This window comes from Bubalus kerabau, chromosome 22 (genome assembly GCF_029407905.1).
Source record: "Bubalus kerabau isolate K-KA32 ecotype Philippines breed swamp buffalo chromosome 22, PCC_UOA_SB_1v2, whole genome shotgun sequence".
Lineage (NCBI taxonomy): Eukaryota > Metazoa > Chordata > Mammalia > Artiodactyla > Bovidae > Bubalus > Bubalus kerabau.
Window position 1 is genome coordinate 44,880,765 of NC_073645.1, and position 13,049 is coordinate 44,893,813.

General features: G+C 48.7%; 1 protein-coding gene across 1 annotated transcript in view; it reads left to right on the plus strand.

Annotated features, from left to right (window-relative positions):
• Positions 1 to 13,049, plus strand: part of LOC129636726 (deleted in malignant brain tumors 1 protein-like) — a 108,710-nt gene that overhangs the window by 51,938 nt on the left and 43,723 nt on the right. Inside the window, 3 exon segments of the mRNA XM_055560330.1 lie at positions 1,279 to 1,596; positions 10,878 to 10,895; positions 11,169 to 11,441. Coding sequence (XP_055416305.1) covers positions 1,279 to 1,596; positions 10,878 to 10,895; positions 11,169 to 11,441 — 609 coding nt within the window.

A 13,049-nucleotide genomic window follows, 5' to 3' on the forward strand; every position in this document is an offset into this window, starting at 1 on the left:
CTCATGGGGTGTTTTTTATTCCTAAGTTTCAGTGTTCTGGGGAATGACTGTCCAAATCTGAAGTGTGGAGTGTTAGGTGCTCAGCTGTGTTCTCAGACTCTTTGTGATCCCATGGACTGTAGCCTGCCAGGCTCCTCTGTCCATGGGATTCTCTAGGCAAGGATACTGGAGTGGGTTGCCATTCCCTTCTCCAGGGGATCTTCCCGACCCATGGATTGAACCCATGTCTCCTGAACTACAGACATAGTCTTTACCATCTGAGCTACCATGAGATGCCCCCAATGTGAAACTCATCTGCTACAAAATCAGGAGTCTAGGTCATATCATCCCAAATGTGCACATCCATCTGACCATTTTCTCATAACACAGTAGCCAACCAACAACCAGCAAGAAACTTGCTATGTCTATAGCTGAATCTGTTTCTCCCAATATTGTGGTATTTACAGGGACTCATTTTTCCCATATCAGATGAATAATCATTTATAAGGATGTAAGGAAAATCTTTGCTATTGGTGATGAAAGTCAGGATTTCAGAAAAAGACTGACATATTTTTTCTCTACGTGAATAGGTGTGGGAGACTCATCTAACAGCTCAGGTAGGTCATGCCTTTTTTTTGATGAAACTTGAATATCAGCTCTTTGTGATTTATTGCTGGGCTCAGTTCATTCTTTGTCTAAGCTGCTGATATTTTCATGGCTTTAAGATGCCATTTAAAAGTGTTATTTGGAATTACTCCTTCTGATATCGTTACAGGTGATGATGTCTCTATATGTGTGGGTTAGAGACACATACATGCAGGCATGAAATGGCACTTCAGGGTCTTTTTGCAAAAGCTTTCCTCTTACTCAAAGGCATTTCCCTGAGTCTGTCCTTGACCGGGTCCTTCTCAGTGTTTTAAGAGGAGTCTTGCAGCCACACCCCATCACCCTCTTGAGTGCACCTTGGTCTTTCTTTTCAGGGCCTTATACTGGTGTGAGAAAGCATTACCTTGTGTCTGTGTTTAACTAACAAATAGATTGCAGGCTTCCTGAGGCAGGAGACATACCTCTTTGATTTTCAGCCGTATCATCAGAGCTTAACATGAAAGGCCGTCAGTTTCGCTTCGAACACTGTTGAAATGACATTACACTGACTGAAGGCCCCACAGTCTGCATGCGACTCAGACACACATGAGAAACGTGAGGGACAGGCCCCAAGGGTCAAGACAGGGCACATCCCCGCACACCGGCATCGCCCACTGGCCTCCTGGGGACTCACGGGCCCCTCTCTGTCTGCAGGGGACTGGCCGGAGCTGCGGCTGGTGGGCGGCTCAGGACGGTGCTCAGGACGCGTGGAGGTCCTGCACGAGGGGGCCTGGGGCACCGTGTGCGACGACCTGTGGGACCTGAACGAAGCCGAGGTCGTGTGCCAGCAGCTGGGGTGCGGTCGGGCCGTGTCCGCCCTCGGGAAGGCCCACTTCGGCCCGGGCTCTGGAGACATCTTCCTGGACAACCTGCAGTGCGCTGGGGCAGAGCGCCACCTGGGCCAGTGTGCCCACTCGGGCTGGTCAGAGCACAACTGTGGCCACCACGAGGACGCTGGGGTCATCTGCTCAGGTAGCCTTTCCCCGCTCAGGCTATAATTTCAGATGTTGTGGTTGAAGACATTTTGAAACTATGCATCCCAGGTGGAATTTTTCAACCATCCATCTGCTCATTCTGTTGTCAGCCAATCCATGAGTGCCCACTGTGTGCCAGGCGCTGGGCTCAGGCACAGTGTCCACTGTGTGCCAGGCACTGGGCCCAGGCACACGCCCTGCCCTGGGCAGCCCCCGGTTGCACATGGGAGGCCTTGAATGTTAGTGTGAACTGGCACCCCACAGCCCCACCTTGCTGAATCCTGGACCCCACCCCACCCCTAGAGATTGTGATCAACTAGGTTTGGGAAGGGACAGTGGAATCTGCATTTTAACAGATGATCCAGGTGATCCTGCATAAGAGGGGCCACAGGTAATCCAGCCCTGGTGACCAGGGAAGGGGCAGAGTTGACCCAGATGCTCTACCCCACCCTCCGAGGCCAAGGACCCTGCCGGAGGAGGAATGGAATGACCCAGGAGCAGCGCTCTAAGTCCTGGGCCCAAAAAGACCATGGTCCTCCCCACTTTATCCCCACTGGCCTCCTTGTTACCCTACCTCCTCCAAACTTTGGATTCACTAAAGAGAGTGACCTGTTGTCTTTTTTTGTGCATTCAGATTCAAAAGACCTGCCTCCTCCCACACCTCCAGGTATGTCCATATTTTTTTTGTTCAGGCAACTTTATAATAATAATAACATCGAATACTTATAAATCCTTTCAGGCACTGTTTTGGGCCCTTATACCTATGTAACTTATTTAATCTGCACAGTAACCTCTTAAAGTAAGTTATTTGATTATTCCCATTTTCCAGATAGGTAAACTGAGATACAGAAAATTAGTAATGTACCAAGGTGTAGCCATTGGACTTGAACCACAGGTGTCAAGGCTCTTGACCACCAATCTAATATACCACATCTGTTCATTGGCCCCAACTACACAAAGACCAGGCAAAAACTAACACAAAAAGTGGGAGACGTTTAGCTCAGGCTACTACTTTAATCTTCAGGAAGTGAAACTGTTAATCTCTCAGTCATGTCTGACTCTTTGCAGCCCCATGGACTGTAGCCCACCAGGCTCCTCTGTCCATGGAATTCTCCAGGCAAGAATACTGGAATGGGTAGGCATTCCCTTCTGCAGAAGATCTTCCTGACCCAGGAACTGAACCCAATTCTCCTGTATTGCAGGCGGATTCTTAACCATCTGAGCCACTGGGAAAACCTGCAAAAAGGCATTTTAAATATTCTTTGACAGAAAGAGTAATTTGAGATGCAGAGAGGTTAAGTGACTTTCGTAGGATCACTCAACAAGTTAATGTGGGGACTAAGCTTTGATACTAATCGGTCTGACCCCAAAGTACATACTCTTGGGAATCTTTTGCTTGTTTTCAAACAGTTTTTTAAGTTAATGATTGAATGATATTCTTCTATAATAAAAGCTGAAGATTGGAAAAGTCAAACACCACATGATGTGATGATTCTGAAACGATGCTGAAGGTAGTGAAAAGGCGTTTTGTTTCGTTGCAACAGACATTCCTAAGCATCTACGTAGCAGCAGGCCTGATGCTAGGGTTTCTGAATAAACTCGTTTATTTAATCCCTACAATTGAGGATTAGGGAGATCAAGAAGCCTTCCCAGGATAACTCAGTTAGAAAGTAGTAAAACTGGAATTTTAAGCCCCATCTCTCACCCTTTGAATCCTATCTGCACACAGCCTCAGAAAACACCGCAGGGCGCACGTCATTAGCAGGAGCATCTGACTCGGTCATCTGCCTGAAGAAGACCTGAATGTGTTCTGAGTATTCCTGGAGGGAGACCAGCTTTGTGTGTTGGGGTCATGAGTGAGAGGAGAAAGGCCATCTAAAGTTAAAGGGCCAGCGTGGGGGTCAAGGGCAGTGGATATTCAAATTAAGCGTCATCTATAGTTTGCCCATTTATGTAATTCAGCTAAACTGAAAATTACATGGATGATGGTGAAATGGGGAAGACCATATTGCATGAATGTTGGCTCAGCAGTAAAGAATCCGCTTGCAATACAGGAGACTTGGGTTCGATCCCTAGGTTGGGAAGATCCCCTGGAGTAGGAAATTGCAACCCACTCCAGTATTCTTGCCTGGAAGATCCCATGGATAGAGGAGCCTGGTGGGCTACAGTCCATCGGGTTGCAAGAGTCAGACACGACTTAGAGTCTAAACCACTGCCACTGTATTGCATGAAAGGAGCCATCTGGCCCTCTCTTGCTGCTCTAAAATGTAGTGGTTTAAAGCAGCAACCACTGAATTATAGGCCACGGTTTGGTGGGTCAGGAATTGGGGCAGGGCTTGGCTGGGAGAGCCTTCTGCTCCACGCAGTGTAGAGCAGGTCCTCCCAGTGGCTGGTCTGGAGAGTCCAGGACAGATGCACTCTCATGCCTGGGGTCCTGGTGGGGGCTCAGCCAAGGGCCTGCTTCCTCTCCAGGTGGTCTCAGGGCCTCTCTGCAGGGCCTCTCCAGCAAGGGAATCAGACTTCTTACAGAGTGGCTCAGGCTGGCTCAGGGTGCCATGAGCAAGCCCGTGTTCCCAGAGACAGGAAGTGGAAGCTGCCAGTCTCTTATGGCACAGCACAGCTTCTGCCATATTCTGCTGGCCAGAGCTTCCACAGAGACCCCCCAGGCTCCAGGGAGGGGACCAGGCCCCACCCCATGACCAGAGGCATGTTGGAGAACCTGTAGCCTTCTTTAGCCTGCCCCAGGACTGTAGATAACATTCAGTCAGCACCTTCACACTTTTCTCCATTTGCCCTATGTACATGGACATTTCTAAGGAAACCCTTTACATTTTGCTAACTTGTAGATGAGACTAATTCTCCTGATGTCAGCATTATCTCCCTTATTTTTTTTTTCCCTTCTAGGTCTTTCCACAGCGTCTCAGGATCATGTAACAGGTAGTCGCTTGTTTTAAACTGACATGGTAACTCCATTCCAAAAGAACCATCAGAGGAAATGCTAGGTGGTATGCCCTGGACGGGGCACAAAGGCTGGCTTAGTGTGGGTGAGGGGCTGCCTCTGCTGCCCAAGCTACACCCGCCGCAGCCCCTCCCACGAGAAGGTGGGGCGGCCAGGACTCAGCCTGAGGATGCCCTCTGTCCTCACATGCCCCGCCCCCACCTCGCTGAGGGGCGTGGCATTAGTATGGCCAATGCCTGGAAATGCTGACTTTTTAACTAAAGCAGCAGCTGGGAAGGAGCGTGTGGATCTGCCCAGATCAGAGTAGGCAGGAGGGTGACAAGGGACTCGAAGAAAATGTGGCTCAGTCCATCTGCCCATTCTCAGCCCGCCTCATATGGGCACAGTCCTATAATAGGTGACCGCAACAGGTACCAGCCCATCACCGCCTGCCATGTGTTGTTCAGTTCAGTCACTCAGTCATGTCCAACTCTTTGCGACCCCATGGACTGCAGCACGCCAGGCTTCCCTGTCCATCACCAACTCCTGGAGTTTACTCAAACTCATGTCCATTGAGTCGGTGATGCCATCCAACCATCTCATCCTCTGTCATCCCCTTTTCCTCCTGCCTTCAATCTTTCCCAGCATTCAGGGTCTTTTCAAATGAGTCAGCTCTTCCCATCAGGTGGTCAAAGTATTGGAGTTTCAGCTTCAACATCAGTCCTTCCAATGAACACCCAGGACTGATCTCCCTTAGGATGGACTGGTTGGATCTCCTTGCAGTCCAAGGGACTCTCAAGAGTCTTCTCCAACACCACAGTTTAAAAGCATCAATTCTTCGGTGCTCAGCTTTCTTTATAGTCCAACTCTCACATCCATACATGACCATGGGAAAAACCATAGCCTTGACTAGACGGACCTTTGTTGGCAAAGTAATGCGTAGAGGCTTCGGGAAACCCAGTCCCAGGGGGTTTCAGTGTCAATCTGACGTTAGTAACCTACAAACAGCAGTCCACACTAGCTCCCTGGGCTGCCTGTGTCCCTCACCACTTCCCATCCTCCATCGTGGGAAAGACCAGGAATCTGTGAGATTCCAGGAGGATTGCAAGGTGCTCAGGGGAGAAAGAAGAAAGTTCAGCATCTTCATAGTTTGGGGTCAAGGTCAATAAAATGTTATGCTTTCAAATTTCCTCTAAAATAATTTGATGATTCTAAGCTTTCTGCTTTTTTTATGTGCTGTGCTGTTTCAAATTTATATGTTTCTGTGTGTGTATAAATTTATTATATTAAATAATATAGTTATAGTGATATGACAACCAGAATGGAAGAGTTAGATTTCATTTGTTTAATTCTTAAAAGTCCAAAACCTATAAGCTCCAGTCTGAGTAGATATTGAGATGAAGGAAAGACAACCTACCCAGAAAAAGTGGTGAAAGAGTAGTTAAAGGGAGGTCCCAGTCACACCCTCCCAGAACAGTCCACACCACCACACACCACCTTTGTCTTCAGTTCCTCAGACCCTCAGATCCTCAAAGTCACCCCTTCCCCACCACGTACAGCTCCATCTCTGTCTCTGCCTCTCTTTCCCAAACCCTCAAGCTGATCAGCTCCACCTGTCTCCCAGCAAGTGAGACCTTCCACTTTAGAAAGAGTCAACAGGACAGAGATAATATTTTCCCCATTGGATCACAGAGGGAGGAGAGCAGGGAGCTCTCTCATCAGTGCGTTTTGTTGCTGCTGCTGCTTCTAAGTCGCTTCAGTCATGTCCAACCCTGTGCGACCCCATAGACAGCAAGCCCACCAGGCTCCTCTGTCCCTGGGATTCTCCAGGCAAGAATACTTGAGTGGGTTGCCATTTCCTTCTCGAATGCATTCTGACCCATCACAATTAGACTGAATAGGCTCTCCTTCCCAGAAGATGCTTAGGCTACAGATCTATTTATTCAGACTACAGCCTAACTCCACCAGGTCCTTAGTGGGATGACATAAGTGACGCCATGGGGACATATCCTGACATCCTTTTTCTTGCTGTTTCAGAAGAAAGGAACTCTTGTGGAGGGGTCATTTCTCGTCTCTCTGGCTCATTTTCCAGTCCGCTGTATCCGGAAAACTACCCAACAGACATCCAGTGCGTGTGGGAAATCCACGTGGATAAGAATTTCCGCATAGAACTCATGATTCCAACTCTGAAGTAAGAAAACAACTCTTTAAAAGAAGTGCATGCATGCTAAGTCACCTCAGTCATGTCCGACTCTTTGTGACCCCATGGACTATAGCCCACCAGGCTTCTCTGTCCATGGGATTCTCCAGGCAAGGATACTGGAATGGGTTGCCAAGCCCTCCTCCAGGGGGTCTTCTGAACCCAGAGATCAAACCCATGTCTCTTAGGTCTCCAGAATTGGCAGGCAGGTTCTTTATCACTAGCACCACCTGGGAACCCCCCTTTAAAAGAAGAGTCTACCTAAATAAGAATATTGCCTTGAAAAATTCAATAAGTGGTTTAATTCACGTATTTGACTTAACATTACTATGAGGAGTTTTTTTAATTTATTTTAAAAAATTGTCCTTTTCAGCTTTGCCCTCATTGTATACTGGGTACCAGTATTTATCCTCTTAGACTTTCTTTTTCTTTAATCTGAGTTTTAAGCAAGCAGTAAGAGGCCTTACTTACACACGCATTAGGCGACTACTCCAGCCATGAGCCCTGCATCCTCTATACGTTGGCTTAAAATGAAGTGAGATGGTAGTCATTGCTTCATCTCTGACATAAAAAGACTCTTCTAAGTCACTGCCATTCTTTTATTATCAGTTCATAAAATAAAAACTGACATTTTTAGTGTTCTCAGGCTCTGTCCTGTGTGTTCTGTATGCTTTGTCACATTACAGCGTCACTATAGCCCTAATAACGATGTCCTTATCATGCCAGTTAAAGACTAAGCTGAGACTCAGAGAGGTTACTCACCAAAGGCCAAGCTTCTAGGTCCATTGGATGTCAAAGGCCCCACTTTTCACCAGTGTACAGAGCTGTAAGGAGAGTCTGTGCAAAGCCCTTCTCCTTGTTGACTATGACACGCACCATGCGACAAACACAGCAATACTGTGAAATGCTATGAAAACCCCCCTTTCACATGCACTCCACTGTTGCTCAGCCCATGGACTCAGACATGGCCTATCACAAAGAATATTCTAGAAACGTGTTATCTTTGTCAACTGAAAGCCCAAGGACACAGCCCACAATGAGGTGAGAACCTTGAACCCACACCTCTGAAACCTATCATGTTATCAGTTATCCATTTCTTCAGAATCAGCCCTCAGGACTTCTCTGGTGGTCTAATGGTTAAGCCTCTGTGCTCCCAATGCAGGGGGCCCAGGTTCGATCCCTGGCTGGGGAACTACAAGATCCCACGTGCCATGTGGCGGGGCCAACAACAGCAACAACAGCCAATCGGCCCTCATACACATCCCTGTGAAAAATTACAAAGTGCAAATACTGTTCCACATGCTGACATTGTTTTTATTTCAGAATCAAGTTTTTCCTCCCTAAGAATTTGGGTATGAAGAATGTTGTGAAATACACAGTTAGAAAAATTGGGCTGTGATGTCACTTACATGTTGGTCAGTTGGGATGACTTTATTGTTAAGATTTTATGTGCAGTGTACATTTGCATCTCCTGAGGTTTCGTGTAAGTTGTGATTGGCTAAAATCAGTATGATTTCTAAGTTTCTATTACTGAGTTGTGGCCATAAACCTCACACATTCTTCAGAAAGAGATAAAAGAAGTTTTGCTAATACGGCATCTGAGAAGGTTAACTGACATTTTATGTATTAATATGCAATTCAAAGTATAATCCAAATAGTTAATTCTGTGTGTGTCATATTTTTCAAGCTTTAAGATCTAGGAAGCCCTGGGACTTCCCTGGTGGCCCAGTGGTTAACAATCTTTTTCCATTGCAGGGGGCACAGATTTGATCCCTGATCGGGGGAACTAAGATCCAGCATGTCACATAGTCCAACCAAAAGATAAATAAACAAAAATAAACCTAAGTAAGCAATTAAAAAAAAAATCTAGGAAGCCCTAACCAGCTGTTAAGCCTCCGCTGTGATTCCCCTAGACTGGAAGATATCCTTGGATGCCCGTACGACTCAGTTGAAATCTTCGATGGCCCCAGGATCGCCTCACTCTCCATGGGGAAGTTCTGTGCCTCAGCGGCTGTGATGTTTTTCTCCTCCTCTGACATCCTGACTGTGGTGTTCCGAAGTGATTCCAGGATCACCAACACTGGCTTTTATGCTCTGTTCAATGCGATACCCCAGGGCAGAAGAGAGTCAGGTAGGAAGCTTCAAGTAGGCTTTTGGCCTTGAAAAAAAAAGAATAGTTTTCTAATTTAAGGGATTCTCCTATTAGCAGAAGCATGGGCTTCAGTTTTAAAAGCTCCCCTACAATTAGCCAGAAAGGCCCTGCTGTATCACTGCTAGCTTTTTCCACTAAGAGGGTCTCGTGGGCAATTGAAGTAAAGCAGTGATAGGCTTCCCAGGTGGCGCTAGTGGTAAAGAACCCACCTGCCAATGCAGGAGATGCAGGTTCCATCCCTGAGTGAGGAAGATCCCCTGGAGGAGGTAATGGCAACCCACTCCAGTATTCTTGCCTGGAAAATTCCATGGACAGAGGAGCCTGGCAGGCTAAAGGCCAGGGTGGCAAAGAGTCAGCCACGACTGAGCGACTGAGCATATGTTCAGCCTATATGTGAATGGGCAGGCAGCTCCTCTCCACGGCTGCCTCTGTCACAGCCTACCGCCCTGGACCTGTTACTGTCCAGGGTGCTGAAAGGTAAAGTCTGACTTTCAAGAATCCTCCTCCCTCCACCAGATGGCTCACTTTACATCTTGCCTCCTTTGAACCCTAGACTCACCACATTAGAGGCTTCAGTTCAGTTCAGTTGCTCAGTCATATCTGACTCTTTGAGACCCCATGAATCGCAGCACGCCAGGCCTCCCTGTCCATCATCAACTCCCGGAGTTTACTCAAACTCATGTCCATTGAGTCGGTGATGCCATCCAGCCATCTCATCCTCTGTCACCCCCTTCTCCTCTTGCCCCCAATCCCTCACAGCATCAGAGTCTTTTCCAATGAGTCAACTCTTCTCATGAGATGGCCAAAGTATTGGAGTTTCAGCTTCAGCATCAGTCCTTCCAATGAACACCCAGGACTGATCTCCTTTAGAATGGACTGGTTGGATCTCCTTGCAGTCCAAGGGACTCTCAAGAGTCTTTTCCAACACCACAGTTCAAAAGCATCAATTCTTCAGTGCTCAGCCTTCTTCACAGTCCAACTCTCACATCCATACATGACCACTGGAAAAACCATAGCCTTGACTAGACGCTTGGGGACTCCTTAATGGATAGACCCTATAGCTCATCATTCCAGAGCCTGGTCCAGTTTGCACCAAAAAAAATACTGCCAGTTGTGGGGCCACAGTAACTCAGGTCGCTAAGAATTCAAGTAGAAACTTCCAGTTTGTATTTTAAGGTTGGGGAGTGGGGGGCAGGAAGAGTGTTTCTGAATGAGGGAATTCCTTATGTATTTGACCTTCTAAAGGCATGTGTGAGATCTTGCCCTGGGGAGGCTAAGTAAAGTCCAGGAGTTGAAATCCAGACCATTCGTTGACTCAGGATCATCATGTATGCATCCAATAGTATTCACTAAGGTCCTACTGTGTGCCAGCCCCAAGTAGAAGTGCTGGGGACACAGCCGACAGTACAGTGCCCTCCCCTCTGCAGTTTACGGTAGGGTGGGTATGGGTGAGTGGGGGAGGATCAAGACACAGCAGACAAGCAGGTAACCAAGATGATGTGGAGGTGGTGATAAGGTTGGGAACACAGAGCCACGTGGGATGGAGGAGCTGCTACTGTGGACTGAAAGGGGATGGACGGCCTTGCTGAGCAGGCCATATGTGAGGAGTGACCATAAAGGGGCATTCCAGGCAGAGAAGAGCGATGCACAGGCTCTCAGGGAGGAAAGAGTTGGACATGTCAAAGAAACTGAGAGAAGGCAGAGCCTGTGAGCACAGTAAGGGAAGAATGTCCCCAGGTGTCGCCAGGGGACAGCAGGTGATTCCAGCGGGACACAGCCTGTCAACCCAGAAAGAGCCGGTCCCTTTGGGCTTTATGGAGTCATAGACTCCCTTGTGGCCAGGTGCCTTCAGGGGATTAAATCTACACTTATCCAAACACTTGTCCAGGACATGCCCAGAGAAGCAGCCAGGAGCCCATTGCCCCAGGAACCCAGCTTTGTGACCCAGAGAAGCACACAGCAAGATCTGCAGGACCCGAGGTGTATCAGGGCCGAGCACTGTGCTTCGTGCACATGCTGTTGTTGACTTGGCACCCCATTTTACAGATGAAGAAACTGAGGCCCAGGGAGATGATTTGTCAAAGGTTACACAACTAGGGAGCAGGAGAGCTGGGATCTAAACCCACCTCTCTCGTGTATTACAGACTCAAGACAGCCTTAATAAGGCTTCATTCTTGCATTTATTTGACTTAGCTGCAAATATGGAAGCTAGAAATCCTTCCTACTGAAAACTACCTAAACTCAAAGGTAAAATCTTGTTTTGTTTGGAAGATGAGCCAGAGCTGCAGATGGTGGGCAGTTCTGAATGGTGCTCGGGACGTGTGGAAATCCTGCACCAGGGAGCCTGGGGCACTGTGTGTGACGACCTGTGGGACCTGAACAAAGCCGGGGTCATATGCTGGCAGCTGGGGTGCGGTCGGGCCATCACTGCCCCGGGAAAGGCCCACTTGGGCCCGGGCTCTGGAGACATCCTCCTGGACGACCTGCAGAGTTCGGGGAGCAAGAGCCGCCTTAGCCAGTGCCCCAGTTCCGGCTGGGCAGACCCCAACTGCGGTCACCATGAGGATGCTGGCGTCGTCAGCCCAGCTACCTGTCTCTCTCTTCCAAGGGCAGGTTTTTTCTGATCTTTCAGCAGCTCAGATAGAGGAAGGTGTGCACAGAGCAGGGCTGGTGACCTGGCAGAAGGTGTCAGGGAATGCCGAGAACTGGGCTGTCTTGGGAACACAGACTCCAGGGCCGCATAATTGTCAGGGTGTGTTTTCTGCAGCTCCTCTCAGGTCTGGAGTTGTTTACCAAACATGCCCTTTCTTGCTTGTGTAACAGGAAACCTGCCTGCTTGGGACCTGCCCACACTGGAAAACTAGCACTTGTCCTGATATAATTTAACTCAGATGTCCTAAATCTATCTTTTTTAATGCATGCAGATGCAGGAGACTGGGCTCCAGACGTGAATCCTGCACCCCCAGGTAGGTCTAACCCTGCATTTCCAATATCTCTGCCAAGTAAATAAGAAATCTAACCTCTTTCAGGGACATCTAGGTTCAATCCCTGGATCTGGAAGATCCCCTGGAGAAGGGAATGGCAGCCCACTCCAGTATTCTTGCCTGGAGAATTCTATGGAGAGAGGAGTCTGGGTAGGCTACAGTCCTTGAGGTTGCAAAGAATCAGACATAACTGAGCAACTAACATGCACAACCTCTTTCAGCATCCAGACACAGGTGGACAGTGACCTAGACACTGGAATCACCCAGGGAGCTTTAAAATTTTATGATACTCAAGCTGCACCCCAGACCAGTCACATCAGAACCTCTGGGTCTCACCCAGTCATTGGTGATATTTAAAACTTCCTGTGTAATTCCAGTGTGTGGCCAAGGCTGAGAGCCAGCAGCTTGTATGATAAGCTGAGAGTCACATTGCCCAATTGAAATAGCATCCAACACTCTCCTCTCTGGACGGCAGATCAGGGAGGGGCAGGAGGGACTGAAAGAGGATGTTCCATCACAGTGGCCAAGCAGAGGGTTGATCTGGAGTAGAGGAGGTGGGAAGGTCTACCTCTCAAGAACACGAGTTAGAGAATCAAAGTGTGCAGGTAAACAAAGATGCACTGAATGTCAAACTCACCCAGTGGGTCAAAAGCAGATTGGGTGTGAGAAGCAAAAACAGTTAGGGCTCCTCTGTGGGCCTCCTGGCTTAGCCAACACAGCAGGGATAGAGGAAGGTACACCTTCTTCAGGTAAACTATTCAAAATCCATGTGATCCGCACCCCCCCCCCACACACACACACACACACTGGAGATTCCAGCTGTATCAGAGCCTCCGGCACTCGCCTGCCTCTGCAGAACAAGTTCTTAGCTGCCATCTTCCCTGATCACTGGCACCCTGGGCCCCAGCCAGCCTCCTCCCAGCCTTACCCAGTGACTGCTGCCACCCTCAGCCCTCTGTGGGAGCCTGGGTTGGGGAAGGTCAGGGGCGCACCTCACAGTGTTTGGGGGCCAGGCAAGGTGACTGGCAGCTGCCCCAATCCTGGGCTGGCGCTGCTATGGCGCATGTGGAGGGACACTTTGTGGGGGCCTCTTTTCCTCCAGTCCAGGTCCCGAGGGCATCCCAGGTGGAAGACACCATCCCTTGTAGGCTGCCCTTCTGGGGTGGGTTGCAGAGGT